This window comes from Passer domesticus, chromosome 1 (assembly GCF_036417665.1).
Source record: "Passer domesticus isolate bPasDom1 chromosome 1, bPasDom1.hap1, whole genome shotgun sequence".
In the NCBI taxonomy this organism is placed as follows: domain Eukaryota; kingdom Metazoa; phylum Chordata; class Aves; order Passeriformes; family Passeridae; genus Passer; species Passer domesticus.
This window is the reverse complement of record NC_087474.1, coordinates 115,725,150-115,743,769: the sequence shown is the minus strand read 5'-3', so window position 1 is coordinate 115,743,769 and position 18,620 is coordinate 115,725,150. Positions and strand designations below refer to the sequence as shown.

The following is an 18,620-nucleotide window of genomic DNA, read 5'->3' as shown; positions in this document are numbered from 1 at the left end:
GGCGAAGCATCCTTTCAAGTTGGTACCTAGAGGACTATAGAAACAGTGCTTTATTATGTCCAACCTGTTGTGCCTGTAGAGGTTTCTCTTTTTATAAATCCATGCTTGTAGCTGAGGGAGAGGGAAAGAACCCTTTAAGAGGGCTGTGTATGTTCCTCAACTAATATGTTTTTGGAGGCTTAATTCATATCCTGGTTCTGATGACAACTGGAAATGAATTTGACCTTGTCCTAGTCCCTGGTGGACAGCCCTGTTTTTAAAGTTCAATTTGATGACATTGTCTTCCTAAAAGAAAATGAAGATAGGGCTGGGAAAGGCTTTTACAGATCTGGGCAGAAGTGTGTTTCTGATCTCCAATGTCAGGAATATTCCATGGTACTGAGAAAAGTAGCATAGTGTGTGTGAGTGGGTAGAGAAAGTCTCTTTTGGACAGGTGAGGAAGGGAATAAAGGTTCTTGGGTTTCTTTGAGTTTTCTTTCAAAAATACTAAATGAAATTCAGATCTTCAGTCTTATCTATATGTAGGTGCTCTGACCTACAATCTTTGAAGATTGTCCCAAAATGTAGCATAATATGACAAGATGATTTTTGTTGAGGTTTATAGGAAAATATTCTTTAAATTCTTTCTGTCTTGCTAGTAAATTTTAGCTAACAGAATTTGGGAACATGTGAGCTATCATGTTATCTTTCTTTTTTCAATGCAAGATGAACTAATTCAGTGGCTTTTCCTGTACTGGCTTTCCGTGTAGGAGCTGGTGAGGCTCATGCTGACTTGGAGGTAGTATGATTCTCTTGACCATGCTTATGTATCAGCAGTTGATCAGCCTTACTAAATTCAAGGTGTGGATGGTAACAGTAAATACAGAGCAAGATACTGTGTGTGCAGACATCTACTATTTTTAATACTAAAATACATCAGTTTTATGCTACTACTGTTGCAGTTTCTTTCCACAGAAGTTAGGAGACCTTGAGCTTGGATACCTTCTGAATTTGGTATCCATCAGGTGTGTCTCATCTATTAATTTCTGGAAGATTGTTCCCCCCAGTAGACTAAATTTTCTTTTTTGTTTTAAGTTTTATTCTGTCATTTAATCAGGAAAATAAGCTCTCAAGAAATCTCACAACTTTTAAAGCATTTCATAAAAAATAATAGTTATGTCTTAAAGTGAGGCTGAAAAGAGAATGCTTCTCTTCAGATATCATTTACACTGAACAAAAGACATAAGTTATCAGGTTCATTGAAATTTTTAATGCTAGCAAAAATTACTCCAACTTTATGAGAACTTCATTGCGTCCTCTAGCAATATTCCTTACACTTAATGCTTTATATTGTTAGGAGAAATGCTTGTAGTCGGCTGTTGTGCCTTTTCCCTTGCCTTTCAGAATTCACTGTTCTAATGAAATGACTGATGTAGTTTCTGAAACTCTGTTATTGCCTTAGAGAGCAAAAAGTGTAGTGATCCAACAGTGCTGTGCAGAGAAATATTTGTATAACTGGGACCTGGATGTGTGGAAAGGAGAAACGAGTGAAGAAAGCACTGCAGAGTCTGGGTGAAGGGAGCCAGGAAGACTTTGAAAATCCAGTGTCATAACAAAGCTCCTGTAGTCTTGTATGCGTACTAGAGTATTAAATTATTACTTTTGGGGTAAGACACCTTCTTTCACATTAAAAGACACAGTATGAGTTCTTGAGTCACCCAGTTTTTCCTCAGCTGTGTGAACAGCTGTGTTATTAAGGACAGGCCTGTAATGTGGTGTCTTCCCGGCTGGATTAGAGCAGTGACTGAGTTCACATGTGAAGTTCATGCAACATTTTGCTGTCTCTTTCTGAGTTGTGGCAGGTATTCTTGGATCACAGTCAAGAGTCTCTTTACCATCACTTTGAGATAAGCTAGCTTCCCAAAAAGGGCTTTTGCAGCATGAGGAACACAACACTTGCTTTCTTGTGGTTTTTCACTGGTGCTGCTTTTGAGGAAGGCCTACAGCAAGGTACTGATGTCCTTGAACTGTAGAGAGCAAAGATGCAATTGAAGTGGTGGTGAGGTATTGTGTGTGTTTCTAAACATGAAATTTCAACCTGCAGAACAAGCATCCTCCTTGACTTATATTTTTTGTTTTCTGAAGTGTTTTTAGTGCCCTTAAAAAGTCATTGAAGACTACTGAATAAAAAACCCCCAGCTTTTCTGGGTTTTTTTTTCTGACATCTTCCCTCTCTTCTATGTCTTCATTTTGCCAGATACTTCTAAGGAAACAACCCATGACTGTCATTTTATTTGGTATATGGTGGGAAACTTTCCGTTTTGTAATGGGCAGATACTGAGATCTGCAGGAGTTATTTGGGAACATTGGTGTGTGGGTTTTTATTGGATTTTTTTGGGTTTTGTTTTATGGGGGGCGGTTTGTTTTTTTTTTTTTTTTTAGTATAGGAAGTGATTTTTTTTTTCAGTTTTTCTTACATTCTGTCAGCATGCAGAGCATGAGATTTCAGCGTGTATTTCAAGGTGTTGAAAATAAGTGCTTCTGATTATTACTCACTTGTGTAACATTGAGCTTTCTTTTATGTTGGAAGTGCCAGTTTTTTTGCAGTACTAAGTTACAGTCTGTATGTGTAATGACTTCCAAGAAAACTTACTGTGTCTAAATCATAGAAGAATCTGAATATTGCATTAGTTTTTCTAAATTTCATAATATTGTGAAGGTTATTTATAAACTTTCTAATTACAAACCAGAAATACCTTTTTTCTTGAGCTGTTTCTTTCAAAAATTAAGCTTTTTTTAGGACTTGCAAAATGCGTTATTTTGTGCTGTTCCCAAACCTGTCACACAGATTAGGGAGGAGTTCATGTCACTTTAGTTATAAAATACTTCTCTATAAGATAATGATTGCTTTTTATAAACACCTAATCTCAACAAGCACTGAAATGCTGGTTCTTTCCAAAGCAACTGCATCAAGAGATAGTTTGGTTTGTTGTGGTTTGGGTTTTTCCTAATATAAAAAAATCTCCAAACCAAAACCAAAGACAATCACTGCCCATACACAAAATAATTAAATACTTCCAAAAATTAACTTGAAGACAAGCTTTCATGAAGTGTTAGTAATGGTGTTTAATGGTTCTAAGTTGTGGAGCTCTGCAGGCCAAATAGGAATCTTCATTATAAGCATGATTTCATTCAAACAGTGAAAACTCATATATAATTTTACACACTTAATTTTTCAAAGGGGTGATGTTCAATCTATCGTTTTAATGTACGATGTGGTTGTAGAAAAAAATCTGAATCTTAAGAACTGAGCTGTGCTCTCTGTTTTTCTAGTAGCCTTTACTTTGAATACAAAAGCTGTTCTAAAATACATGTTAATTGAATTACCTTGACATGGCTTTTCTTGAAAAAAGCAAGGTGGCATCCTGAGAATAAAAATGTGGCTCAGTTTTGACACTTTAAAATAAAATGGTGGAGTAAAGCTTTTATTACTGATGATGAGAGGAATCCTAAATTAATGAGATTATTGTCCAGTTATGCACCAAGTGCCTGGTAAAGTGGCAGCTAAGTACCATGCAGCTGCTTGGTTACCCCACACACCTTCCTTCCCCTTGCTGTGGGCTGGGCAAGAGAATCAGGAAAAAAGATGAAACCCATGTGTTGAGATAAGAACAGTTTAATAATTGAAATAAAATACTACAATAAAATTATAATTATAGTTAAAATGAGACAGTAAAACCACAGACCAGTGCTCAGCCTGAGTTTGGTGCTCTGTAGTGTGGATTATCCCTTTGGTCTGCTGTCCCAGCCATGCTCCCTCCTGGCTTCTTGCACACCTTGCTGACAGAGCCTGGGAAACCAAAAAACCTTTGATTTAAGAGTAAGCACTGCTTAGCAGCAACTGAAACATCAGTGTGTTATCAACATTTTTCTACTGAATCCAAAACCCAGCACTGCGCCAGCTGCTGGGAAGAAAATCAACTCTATCCCAGCAGAAATCAGGACAGGTGGCATAGCAGAAAATATGTTTCTGGTATGTGGAGTATGCCGCATAATTTTGCATTAACCTTTCAGAACACAAGTCCATGCCCAGTTCAAGTTCAACTCTTTGTAAACTGAATTAATAGAGAGCGGAGCAAAAGGAAGGTTGAATGTTTCCTGTCAAGAGGCAAGGGAGCTATTAGTGATTACTGAAGCTTGGATTTTGAAGAATAATTGCTCTGATTAAATGTTAAATAGTTTTGAAAAAAACCATAATAATTTCTTAAGATGTTAGAAGAAGGTGGCTGTGTTGGCACAACTGAAGGGGTTCTCTTGGAAATGAAGAGTCACTGGTGGGAGCTTCTTAACCCAGCAACTACACTAAGAAAAAAATAAATACAGGAATTTCAGTTGTTAGGATGTTAGAAGTGAATTCAGAGCCCAATAGCTGCCATTTTAAACCACAGGATAGCTCTAAGTTCTGTAAGCTACTTTGCATGTATTGTTAATCAGGTGTGTCCACATGGGGAGCTAGTGCACTGTACACAAAAAACCACTTCTGTTGCCTGTGAACTTCTGTGGCTGATTTAGAAAGCAGTAAAAGTCACTGGCAGTTTGAATGAGGAGTATGCTCTAAAGTGTAATTCTTTCATACTCAAAGATATCATTTGCCTCTCTGTAGTGCAGTATCTGCACAATAAATACCTTTTGAACTGCAGGCTATTTCCTGAGAGCTGTACCAGGTAGTCTGGTGACATAGGTGCAGAGGCTGAATGGTTTTGCTGTTTCCCAAATGCCTTGCTTGAGGGTTCTGCTGGATTCTTTCTGCTTTGGGTGGCTTTACATAAAGCCTTTTAGCTAGAACAGAGGTGGATTTTTTTTTTTTCTCTCAGGCTACTAAATGCAAGCAAAATCTGTAAGTATCAGACCAAACATTAAACCATCTTAAAAGCAAAAGAGGCAAGGGCTGTGGAACACAAAGCTTCTGAGGACAGATAGGAACTGCATTTCTTGGGGCAGTTATGGAGCACCTCAGAAGCTGTCTAGTTTCTGTAATTTAGTGATCCCTGAGTTAACATCCACAGTTAACTGATTGACGGTTACTTTTAATAAACCCATATGAATAAATACTGAATAATGAATTTGTTTTTAAAATTTCTGATTTAAGTAATTTTTAGTTCTACTAAAGCCCCCCAAATAATTTTTGGGAGGTTATTTTTATAAGTATCAGAGTAGCTATTGCTAAGAGAACATCAGATATTTCAGGGTTAAATTTTGTTTGTTAAAAAGTTGTTAAAGAATATTGGGACAGTAAAATATTTTTATGCTGTGATATATGCAATTTGAAACATTAAAGATTCCAATTTCCTCTTTGAACAGAATGTTTAAGTATTAAGTCAGAATTTCTCTGATTTTTGAAGATACTGATGTAAATCAAGATATGTAAACTGGTTGTCATTCTAAATTTAAAATTCCTTACTCTGAATCACAACTGGTAATTCAACAGTGAGAGCACAAATTACATTTATAATTAATTTCACTATTTAGACATGATTGTGAATATTTTTCCTGTAGAAATCCTCCCTATCCCCAAATATTATACTAGCTGAGAATTGATACGGGGTTTATTTTATTTTTTAATTTTATTTTATTGAAGACACTCAGTACTAGAATACCCGGTACCTTGTAGAAGAAGAGTTGTAACCCAATTAATTCTCTGCTCTTTCAAATCTCAAAAGCATATTCCTTTACGATCTTATTTCCCAGTCTGACACCTCAGTGAGTACTCCACAGGTGCCATCACCACCTATCAACAGAGTACTGCTCTCTGAGACTGGGACAGGTCCTGTGATATTAGCAATGTGATATGAGCAGGGCAGAGTCCCCCCTGGGAAGGGCTGTTTTGCAGAAAATGGTATTTGAGAATTGAAAACAAAGATGATTGATTGAATCGGGAGTTAAGGCTTCTCCTGGAAAGAAAAGAAGGCTATTTATATTTGCATTTCCTGTAGCTTTTAATTGTTATTCTGAGAGAATTTCAAGAAAATTGTATTTTTGATAGTGTACTTTAAGTATCTGTTGCTAGTTGTATTGATTAGCAGTATTGTGTTTTAATGTGCTTAACAGTATTTCCTGGTTTTTGCCTTTTTTTCTCTCTTTTTTTTTTCTCTCTTTTTTTTTTCTCTCTTTTTTTTTTTTTGTGACTGAGTTGATATTCAATCTCAGTTTTTATAACAATAGATATTCCCTAAACAAATCTTTAAACCTGCTGATGGTGGGAAGAAAAATCTTACCATCTTCAGGTGCACGTTATCACCCTAGGAGATTTTATTGTTGCATCTTGCATTTGATCTATTTTATTATCTAAAAGAAAATCCTCTAAAAATGCAGTGTAGCTGTTGTCTTTAAAGCATGCATTCAAATAACTTTAGGATTTAGTAGGATTTTGTTTGCTGGAACTTGTCAGTTAAAATCTATTTTTTTTTCCTTGTCTCTTTTATGTGGCAACTATTGGGTCAGTTTCAGTCTTTTTCCAGTTCAAATTTTTAGAGTTCCACTAAATAGCTTCTAATTTTTTTTCATGCTCTGATACATTTTAAATGCTCATAGCCACTATAAGTATAATCTGTGTGTTTGGGGAAATGAGCCAAAAGTTAGCGTTTAGCAAGTGAAGCTATATCTGACATTTTCTAAGTCTTTAATTTACTTTTTACTGGAGTAAAATATTTACATTTTCTACTACATAATCTGAATAAAATCAGCAGTGATTTCAATTTTCATTCCTTTTTGTCACAATTCCAGCAAACAGAGGGAAGTAGCCTTTCCTTTGGTTCTGTTAACCAAACTGTGTTTGGATGTCGTTTTACCCTTCGTATCTAGGCTTAATGGCTAGGGTTCATTTTGGGTAGCTTTTCTTCTGTAAAGGGTGGGTTGTTTCTTTTGAATATGTGTGAATATTCTTTGTGTGATCATTTTGCCTTTTAAAAAGTCTTTGCTATATATAGTGCATGTTCCTGGGGATAGTCAATTTTCTTAACTTCTGTAAGGGACAAAAAAGGTTAAAAAAATCTAGTTTATGTAGCTGGGTGGGGTTCTTTTGTTGTTGTGGGATTTTTAAATTGAAGTCAATTTAAAGAAGTTTATTATCTGTAAAAGTCTGGATCAAGTCCAATAGAAATCGGGAAGTTACCATTTAAAAACAATTTTTTCTTGTTTTCTGCTGTCCGCATCCACTAGAAAAATACTCTGGAGGAATTTCACTGGGGAATAATTATATCTGCAGGAGACATTTCATTTTAATTACTATCAGGTAGTGATTGGTTTATGATCTGATGAAAAGGCTTGTAATGCTCTTTAAAATATCCTATATAATATCCTATATAACCATTTCTATTGCATATATGTATGTGTAATTATCTCTTAATCTTATTTAAACTTAGTTCTAGTGTACTGTGTTGATGAATACCTCAGATTTATGTGATTTATGGCATGTCTTATATGTTTAATGTTATTCTTCAATTTACTGACTATTCTCCTGAGGTTTTCTTTCTTGTTAAACCATAAATTGGATGATCTACTTTTTGTGTGTATCATACATTAAATTGTCTTCCTGTCATATCCTCTTAAGTTATATTCCTTTATATGCAAAAAGAAAAAAATCTGTCCTTTTTGCTGTTTCAGGTGTAAACAGTCAAAGTTTTTAATCACTGAGTGCCTCTCTTTAGAATCCTGCTATTTTTACAGTATCTTTTTGAGATTACTTTGCCCAAATTGAATGTGTATTATGGTATCAAATACATCAGCATTTTTTTTCTTTAGTATTCTGCCTGACTTTGGATATTACTGAAGATAATCAGAATGTGACCACAGATACTATGCATAGATTTTGTGGGGTTTTGAGTTTTCTGTTCGTTTTGTTGGGTTTTTTGTTTTGGTTTGGGATTTTTTTCCCCACCAAACTCTCTGGATTGTGGTCAATTTGTTTTTATTTGTTACTTTTTTTCCGCATTAATGGCAATAGGAGCTTCCTCTTTCTGAATAAAGTGGTTTACAGTTCCATGTAATTGCTGTATATTTATCCACATCACTTGGCACCTTCTGCTTATTCTTTCTTCCACGTTTTTCAGTAATGTTACAGTAGCTTCACATGTTGACATTTACTAAAATATTTTCAGCTCTGTAAGTTTCTTTACTCTTCGAACTTCCCTTTGGCCAGTTTTTGATCGGTGCCATTGGACAATGTATTGCTCCAAAAGGCTTTGTCAAAAAACTTGTGTTGAGAGGCTTCTGTTAATTATGCAGCTAGGTGGTTTAATTTATATTTTTAAAAATTTCTAGTAAATTAGAAAGGTTTGACTTTACTATGTTGGTCCTACTACTTTTTTTAATAAGTAGAAGGTATAGTGTTTGTCTACCTTCTAGATATCTGATAGGGTACTTTCTTTTAATGGAAGATTGATTTTTCTTTTTAGCACCTTGGACCTTTTTCTTGCATAATTTTCAAGAATCTGATATGGATTCACACAGGTCTTTGGGCTGTTGCCATATCCAGAAGCTCCTCTTGATGAATTACTTTTCTGGTAGTACCTCTTTGAGTGTTTTTAGTTGTTCCCTCAGTTGACTTAATTCCCTGTAGTTTGTGAAGTCTCTTTAAGGTTTTTGTATCTAAAGTCTTTAACAATTTTTTCTTCCCTGTCCTTGCATGTCTACACTCTCTCATGCTTTTTGATAACTGCAATGTTTTTCTTGAAGGATAGTTGTTTTGAAAACTTCAGACTAAATAGAGTTGGAATATATATAGTTTTGTTTAAATAATCCTTGGAGCTTTTTTGCGTCCCTGTTTCCAGAGATAAGGGCATGCCTATGTTTGTACAATATCATATGCAGGATAGCTAAAACCTAGGTATGAGCTGATCTTCTTTAGTACTTCATTGGACTTTCTAATGTTTCATATTTGGAATTGAAGAAGTTCATTTTAATTTTAAAAACATTTCAGCTTGTATGATTTTTGACTCTGCTCTCAGTTTGCTGGCATGGACCTTCTCTGTGGCTTACATGGGACAGTCTCTGAGCTCTGTTCATGTGGAGGTTACCAAGTGTGTTAGTTTTGATAGTATTCCTGAACATACTTTCCAAACAAAAATGAAAATAGTCTGTTTTCTTTTTTGTTTGTTTCTTTGTATATCAGTTTTAGATCATTTCTGTTAGATTCTCTTAAATGCAGAATTAGGATGATAGTGAGTTTTGAAGGTGAAGGAATGGAAGACTTGAACTGAGGGGAAGCAACCTTGCCTTGGTTGCTCACTAGTGGAGGAGGAAGAAGCAGAATGGAGCAGCATTTCAGTCACAGTGTTCAGAGGGTAGAGCTGCCTTTCACTCTTAACCTTCTTCACCTCCTGCCGCTTCTGCTATAGGCTAAAGAAGGAACTTTGTTTGTAAAATGTTATTCTCTTCATCATGGAGGAATGAAAGGAATTTAGTAAGAGAAGTTGCCTGTTTGCTTGTATTTTTCTTCATCTCCTTCCTTCTTCCTGCTGGAAAAAAAGCCTTCACTAGTTTCCTGAAGAATTTTTTAAAGTACTGCAGGGAAAATAATACCTGCTTGAGGTATTTAAAGAAATGTTGAGGTAACAAATTACTACCATTCACTCCCCTCCCCTGGCACGTGCATGTATGTGTGTGTCTGTGTTATCCTGCTGTTACCATCTCCAACATAGACTCACTGGGAAAGCCTTACTCTTTTACTACTGTATTGTGTTTTATCTTTATGAACCTGGTGAATAGTGTATGCATATGCAGGGACTGGGCTAGAGAAGAACTTAGGGTTCACCTGCTTGGTTCTCTCTGTGAAGAGAAATGGTGAAAAATGCACACGTGGTTGTCTCATGGGGACAGTTTTTCATGAATAGTTATAACCTGTAGACAGAGTCCTCAAAAGCCAGAGAGCCAGGAATTTGCTCTCACTGAGATGATTTTTACTCCCCTGAAAGTGCTTGGCTGAGGTATGTGAGAAGGATCGTAGAGTCTCACAGGTGTTTTTAGTGGGAAAACAAAGCTGGCTACTAGCAGTTTCTCTGTCTCCTTACATTGCTATGAGTAGAACCTACCAGTAAATTCCCCCTTGTATTTATTGTTTTTCTTGCTCTCCCTCTTTGAACTCTCAAGGTTATTCAGTTATTTTCCTCACAATTTCATTAGGAAATTTGCCAAAAACATCCTTTCTAGGCAGCTGTCTCTGGACCTTTGGAGGCCAGCACTAATGTGCTTCCAGTCTGTAGGGGGTGTTTGGCATGGAATTATGAACTAGGCCTTCATCGCTTTGGGGGAGAGCGGGGAAGATTGCTAGTGTTTTACCACACCCAGGTGCAATTTTTTTGCTGGTCTATGAGCATTCAGAGGCTTTCATCTCATGTTGTACCTGTTTTGTCCCAGTGCAAGGTCTGTTAACAGCAACAAATAGTTATTGTGAGAGAATTACAGTGAACGCTTATTTTTCTGTTGAATGAAATCTTTTGTGTGTGTGTAAGCAATCTTAAACTGTTCAGATGTAATTTTTTAATGAGGCATTGATTTATTTTTTTTTAATTTTTTATTTTGAAGTAGTGCTCAAAGGTGCTGTGGTGTTGTCTGCATGTAATACTTCATGTAAAATTGATTACAATGTTCAATGTTGTGCCAGAATTAATGCTGGGAGGAGTTAAACATATCAGATAGAGAAAGAAATGCATTTCAGCACTTTCTTTCATACGCCGTTGAGCAGTATAGGCTGTAGTGCTGTACCATATGTACATATAATACATTTGTCAGACTAACTGCTTCTCGTGTTTGACTAAACTGTCTCCTTTCAGCCACCCACACAGAATATGCCTATGGGTCCGGGCGGGATGAGTCAGAGCGGCCCTCCCCCACCCCCGCGCTCGCACAACATGTCTTCAGATGGTATGGTAGGTGGGGGCCCTCCTGCACCACACATGCAGAACCAGATGAACGGCCAGATGCCTGGTAAGTTTTTCTCCTCTAAGACATTAACACCAGCGTTGCCTGGCAACTGAAACGACATGGGGGCTCAAGGGATACTAGATTGTTGATGACAAAACTGCTTTGAATGCCCCCGAGTACAAGCTCTCTTAGAGTTTGTTAGCTACAGAGCTACGTGACCTGTATTCAGTGTTTATCAGGCTGCCCTTGGGCTTTGATGTAGCTGACACACAGCATTCCTCTGATGAACAGAACTGGCTAAATTTAGTCTGTTTGAAACCATGCAGTACAGCTGGCTTTAGAGGGCTTACTGGGGAAAGGTATTGGCCTGTGGCTGAGTGAACACAAATCCTTCCATAAAAAGATAATGTGAAATCATTGTAGGTAAATAATTAGATAATAATAAAATAGATACATCTGAAAGAGGCTGTTTCTAATTTGGGTAAGTGTTTAAAAGAAAAAAAGATTGCTTTTATACAGCTTCCACTAATCTCCTGTGTTCTTTATTATTGAAGATATGTTGAATCGTAAGGGATTTGTAAAGAAATGGCCTCCAGATTATTGTTCTAGGTGTAAATTTTAAGTCGGTTTCTATGCCATCCTGTTTTGTAATAAAAAGAAATGTACTTGGGAAGACAGAAACAAAGCAGAGAAGGAGGATAATAAAATTCCACATTGTACCTACCAATACTGGCTTCGGGGTAACTATTCCCTTTAGCAGTCAGATCAGAGTGGAGTAGGCAATGGAAGAGCATGCTTCTTTATATAGAGGCTATTTTCCTGAATTTCCACTTGTAAAATCATACTGCCTATTTCATGTGAAATGGCTTTCAGCTTAAAATTGCATTCCCAAGATTGCTTTTGTTCAGGATCCCTTCCTTTTTTTTTTTTTTTTGTTATGGAGGAACTTTTCATGCAAAAGCTGCTCAAAGTATTGATATTTTCAAAAAAGGAAACTACTGTCAAAGGATCTTCTTTGAAAATTCATCTCTCACTGGTGTCAGGGATAACCTTCTTGACAGCCAACTATGCAAAACTTAATACAAAGCAAAAAATATAAACATTGCTGTAGTCTCTAATTTCTGTGCAAATCTTGATAAAATGGACTTGATAATGGTGTCTTTTCTGAAAGAGTAGCTTTAATAGCCTCCAGAGGCTGTGTGTAAGAAGTGCAATAAAAGATCTAGAGAAGTTAGTTTCATCATACATGTTGGTCATGGCCTGTATTTGGAAGTGTAAAGAGCAATATATGCTGCTCCCTAAGTAGGGCAGAGATATTCTGATTATGGTGTCCTTTATCTATCTAAGATCCATCAGTTCCCATGGAGAGTAGCATTGCCTCTCAAAAATCAGTCTCTTTGACCCTCAAGTGTAATCATATTATTGTTATTATAGTGATCTTTTCCAAGGAGAAGGATTACTAAGTCACAATGTGAGCATAATGACTTCACTGCAGAGCCACGGGGGAGAAAAGTCACTCCTTAAACATACATATTTTGTAATTAGATAGAATAAGAAAAGAGCTCTTAGGAAAATATGTGAAAGGTAAATAGCTTTGTTTTGGTATTCACCTAGACAGATACTTAACTACAGTTTCCAACTAAGCTTTAATTTAGCCTTTCCTCCAACATATTCCCTTTCTTGAATGTCTGTTCTTTCCATCTCAGTTTGAAGTTTTCTCTGAGGATGTGAAGATAAACAGCTTAGGACGAGGGCATCTCTAATACCAGAAAGGCTTCCTAAAATCATTTCATAGGTTGGAAAAAGGGAAACAGAATCATCTTGTTAAGCACACAGCTGAATTACACATATCTTTTCAAGTGTCTGTTAGTTTACCTGCTTGTGAACCTTTCTATATTTCACAGAGAAATTTCTCTGTATTTCTAATAATTTCTGCATTGTATGCATTTGCTTTCTGGTTTTAGGATGCTTATTCTGTGCTTACATAAACATTTATGCTAAAAACCAGATACAAAATCTTAAATATCTGTGGAGATGATCTGTATAAAAGGAGTAAAGTCACTAATCTTAAACCAAGAGAATCCAGGACTGACATCTGTTGACCAGCATGGCAAAAATAAAATGCAGGCTCTTAAAAATGCCCGCTAAGGATTTGAGGTATTACCTGAGCAGGGGCTTCCACAGGTTGGAGTATGGGCAGAAAAGAAGGGTTGATGAGAGGATTAGAAGAACTGCCTAGTGATCATCAGGGCATGAGTAATTTTAAAGTTCTGCTACAGACCTGTCCCATTGCCTGAAGGGCAAAGGATGATTTTTCTTGTACTTGTGTCCTGGTTAATACAGAACCTGAAGTGCTGCTGGGGCCTTTAATTGCATCCCCTGACAAATGTGTGTCTGTATCCTCTTGCCAAGGAAGACAGTCATGACAAACCTTTTTCAACTGGTGATACACTTGAGTGTTATTTGTACCTGTGACAGATTGTGGTTTTTAGCTGAAAAAATTGCTGTCTGAAGAGTTACTTTGACTGAGTTTATGTGATGCAAAGTAAGGGTGGTGTGGATTTGGAAGGAGATGATGAACTAAGATGTGCTGGGCACAAGTTGTCTTCCTGATTTCTTGAGGTTGATTTGTCACATATAAAAAGTTGAAAGGTAAGACTAGCTGTAGGGGTCTCTGTCCTTTTTTCATGGCACTGGTAGGTGACCTTCCTGAATAACAGGTTGTCCTGGTTCCAGCCAGAACAGGGTTAATTTTTGCAGTAGCCAGGAGGAGGCAAGTGCAGGACCTGCAGGATATTGTGGGGGTGAGCAATTGCCTGTGAAGCCTTTGCATCTTGTACACTATTATTAATACTGTTGCTGTTACTGTTCTTTTTCTTATTTCATTGCTGTTTCCAGTAAATTTTTCTTATCTCAACTTGTAATCTTTACTTTTTTTGCCTCCTGTTCACCTCTCCAGCCCAGCACAGGAAAGGGGTACAGGGGAGTGAGCAAAGTGGTGTGTGATTTGGAGTGTTTTAGTGGAAATGGTAAAGTGGGGAATAGTATTTCTAAACCACAACACAGGTGTTTGTGTGTTCCCAACAAGTTATATCAAAATCTTCCCTTCCTGCAAATGTAGTCTCAAATGTATTTAGTTTGGATTACAGCTTCTTGGAGGTAAGATGTGTGCATAGGTGGTTAAGAGGAAAAAGAACTTCTGTTTATACTCAGGATAGATAGTTACTCTGCTAACTTCATTATAACACAAATCTAATTAGAAGTATATATATCTAAGTATAGCATTTAAAGCAGTTACTTTAAAGTGGACACTTCATGCCTCATTAATTCACTCAGTTCATTCATATCCTCTTCTTCCTATTTCATTTATCCATATAAAAAAAGAAAATCAATTGTTTTGTCCTTATATGCAAGAGAACTCAATGAAGTGTTTTGACAAACTATAAAAACGTATAAGTGAAGTGTGTTTTTATTATTTTTCATTTGCAAGGTTTTTGATCCTATGGTTTTAGCTTTTTCTCTGTTCCTTGTTTTCTAGCTTCTCACTAACAAACCCCTAGATTTTGACCACAGAAAATTCACATACCTTGCATTTCATATGACAGCTTTTTCTTATGAATGCTTTCTTCTGTTTTAGTGCTGAGACATGAATATAAACCAACCTTTTAGAGAGGGTGTGTTATTTTTTTCAAGCTATCTCTTGCAATGATTTTTTTCTTCCTAATTTTGTTTCTTATGTTACCAGTTTTTAAAAACTTGCTCCCCTGTGTGCTTGCCTAACTCTCTGAAGTCTATCACTGACAATGTCTTCCTTTAATCAGAAAGAAACAAAGCTAGTCCCAGGCCCTAACTTTGTGGCACTAACCCTGTGTATTCCTTCCTTTACTTAGGCAAGTGTACTTCTAGCAGCTCTGCTTGGCACTGCAGTAGGAAGCTTTTCTTCACTGTAGCTTTACCTCAGAGCACATTCGTGATTGAGCTCGTGGTTAGAGACAAGCTCACTTTTTCATAATTAAACTGTCTCCATGTTCTCATTATTACAGAATTAAGCAGTGTTGAATTGAAGAGGGGCAGCATAGGCATCTGTAGTACTCTTGTGGGCATAATCCTATTCACCGAGTTACTTTTTCTGTATTTGTGGTGGACGTGCCTTTGTACATATCCGCAATCTCTGCTCACTTTGTTTTGCAGGAACAGTGAACTGCATGTTTGATGCCTTTTTCAGCTTTTACACTTTCCTTGACAAAATAGGTTTGTGTTTCGGTAACGTGTCTTAAGGGCAAGAGGATAAACACATTTTAAAACTTACTCTGTTTCTTCACTTTGGCTTTAGTAGCCATGTTCATTTATCATTATCTTTTTCTTCTGCATCTTTTTGTTTCAGTCAGTTATTATGGTATCTGTGACCTTGTGTGCAGCTGTCTGTGTCCTTTTTAGTGCATTTTTTTTTTTCATTAGCCAAGGACTTAGGAGCTGTTTACATCTGAAGGCAGAGGGGGGTGTGTGCATGGGTCTTTTTTTTAATTTTCACTGGGAAATATGTAAACAAATCAGTACCTTCCTACAGCACTAGTAATGTAGTTTCTTTTAGATACTCCTTCTTAAACTTTTCTAGCTTTAACAAAAAACCTGTGGTGTGTTAAGCAACAGCAGCATCTTCTTGGTGAAATCTGTACATATCAGTATTTGCCTTGTTTACAGTTCACCTAGTCTGTCATGTCCTCTGGTTCTACATATTTTCATGAGGTCTTCATGTGGTGCTTGTCATGGGCATAATCCACGCATTTCATCTACTTTTTTACTTGTCATAGTTACATCCAGTCCCAATTCTTACTAATTTTAGTTCTAGTAGCTGTTCACCTATTCCACCTAAAGTAATGAGTAAACTGACCAGATGGTATTGTAATGTTGTACTTCTTAAAGTACCCATTGAGAGTAGATGGAATTCAGAGAATGATCCAAATTCAACCTCTGTTGTCAGAAAGAGAGGAAATAAAAGGTGAAAAGATGTTGTTGGCACATAGGTGTTAGAGCAAGTTGCTTTTCCTTTGCATCTTCACAAGCTGAACTGATAATTTGGAGACTGTCCTTTGAGTCATCATCCCCACTCTAGTAATCTGCAAATACAGTTGCAGAATATTGGCTATATATAGTATATGATCAAAAATGTTAAACAGTTCTTCAGCCATTTTTATTCTACACTGTTTCATACTGTCTGAATCACTGCAATGCTTGGTCCATTAGAAACCAAAAGCATTGATTTTCTGTTGTGTTGAAATTTTCCACCTAATTTACAAGTAGAGTAGATGCAGCACATCACCTGTAACATTTTCCCTTTGTTCCTTTTTTCACACTTTCTTGGTTTCCAAGGTTGTTCTTTTACGTATTCACAGCAAAGGTGATGTGTTAACCAGCCTAGGTCACTAAATGCTTTCCATTTACATGTCATTTTTATAAGAAAGTCGTGATTGAAGTATCCAAAAAAAGGTCTTGATGTCTTACCACAAAGATTTGTTCTCATTCCCATCTCAGGAGATAAACTGAGGAGTTGTCTTCTTGTCATGAACAACTTTTGGTTACATTTTTATCTACAAGGGCATTAAAACACCTGTGCAGAATAAGTTTGGCTCACAGGTTTTCCATAAAAGCCTTTGCTGTTGTATCAGTGATCCATGGAATGCTTGTCACCTTGTCTTACTTCTATGGGTGACTGTATAATTATTTGAATGAAAGTTAGCCCAAGTTAGCGTTTTGTGGTGGACTTGACAGTGTTAAATTTGTTGTTGGACTTAACAATCTTAGTGGTCTTTTCCAACCAAAATGCTTCTATGATTCAGTGTAATTATACCATGTATATGTTAATACTGCCTGCATTTAAAAATAATAATAATTGTTAGTTTCAAAAAATTGTCTAGCATGGGTTGTTTGAATACACAGAAATGTTACATCCATTGTAAACATTACAGCTGTGATGAAGTTATCAAACTGTCTGTTTGTTACACTGATCTTGTGCCATTCAGAATGAGATTCAGGCTGTATTATGCAAGTACAAAAAAGACTAGTTTTGTGTATTATATGGATAGAAGATGAGCTCTATGATAATTCACCTTTGTTTCAGTAGTTTTAGTTACTCAACAAAAGAAAATGTATTTCATAGTAGAGATGAACTTTATTGTTCACTTTGTTATTTCTAAAGTGAGGAAATCACGTGTAAATTGTATTTTAAATTTGTTTTCATGTAATTGTATTTAATGACTTCTGTTTACTTTTGTGATTCAGTATGGCTGTTTTCACCTGGTGATGGTTTATGGTTTTATGATGGTTAATGTACAACTATTTTCCCTGTTTTTCTTTCTGAAGGACCCAACCATATGCCTATGCAAGGACCTGGACCTAACCAGCTCAATATGACAAACAGTTCCATGAATATGCCTTCAAGTAGCCATGGGTCCATGGGTGGCTATAATCACTCAGTGCCATCGTCACAGAGCATGCCAGTGCAGAATCAGATGACCATGAGCCAGGGACAGCCGATGGGCAACTACGGGCCCAGACCAAACATGAACATGCAACCAAACCAAGGTGAGTGAGTTATCTGTTAGCTTCTGTAAAAGGAAAACATCTTGGGTGCAGATTTTTTTTTTTAATGGTCTTATATTGTAGATTTCCTTCTCTATATGTGTTTGTAATTGAGATTGGCTCTGTTGCTCAGAGCATGGTGTTAAGAACACAAAAATTGTGAGTTCAGTTACCCTATGGACCATTTACCTAAGATGTGGAATCAATGATCCTTGTGGAAGGATCATCTCAGAATACTCTGTGAATATTCTGTATCCATATTTGGAGGATTCCACACCTCTTTTCTGCCATATATCTGTGACTTTTTGTTTATGCGCAGACATTTAACTTTTCAGGTATAATGTGAGAATCTTGAAATGGATCTACTTTCAGCAGTTATAAGCTGAAGCTACTGTTTTGTCTTTTTCAGACTTTGCCCTTCTAGCTAACTGTTACTGTCATTCAGGTTGATGAAATACATCTCTACTTTTAAGTGTCTTGGTTAAATGGAAAAATCAAAGTCAGATAGCCCTCAGACCTAGTTAGTCTTTGTTTTCTGCTGTATGCTGTTTCAGCAGTTTTAGCATGGAATGTCTGTTTAGTCTTAGAGAAGCAAAATTCAGTTCCAGGAACAAATTTGGTACTCGCTACTGTTTTCATGAGATGTCATTGTGTATGTAGTAAAAATCAAAGCTGATTTTCTATCTAAGGTATTTCCATTGCATAAACTGATGGTGTTTTGATGTCCTTGTTGAAGTGCAAGGACATTGTGGAATTAAAATATTACATTAGAGTCACAGCACAGCAAATTACTAAGTTGTATATGTACTGCATGTTCTTACAGAGGTGCTTTACAAGTCAGCAATCAGTATTTTCAGCTTACCTGTTAAGTCTCTTACTGCAGTGGATCTGTACATAGCACCTGCTAGAAGACATATGACAAACCAAAGCTCCGCTTTATGTGTAGATACCATCTGTTCCTGAGGTGTACAGAGAGACCAGGTCATACTGATCAGTTTGATTATTAGGTTACAGAAAGGTGCAAAACAGACAAAAGACTAACTTAATAAGAGGCTAAAAATAAGTCATGGTGAGAGAAGCTGTTTCTGCACTTTTCTTACCAGTAGAGAAAGTGGGAGATCTGAGGCCTTTAACATCCACAT

At 36.6% G+C, this 18,620-nt stretch overlaps 1 protein-coding gene across 4 annotated transcripts in view; it reads left to right on the top strand.

The window, feature by feature from the left end:
- Positions 1 to 18,620, top strand: part of SS18 (SS18 subunit of BAF chromatin remodeling complex) — a 42,686-nt gene that overhangs the window by 6,206 nt on the left and 17,860 nt on the right. For all 4 annotated transcript variants that reach the window (XM_064435661.1, XM_064435637.1, XM_064435656.1 and 1 more), the window contains exons 4-5: positions 10,809 to 10,962; positions 17,260 to 17,481. In XM_064435661.1, the coding sequence (XP_064291731.1) occupies positions 10,809 to 10,962; positions 17,260 to 17,481 (376 nt within the window). The remainder of the gene's footprint in view (positions 1 to 10,808; positions 10,963 to 17,259; positions 17,482 to 18,620) is intronic.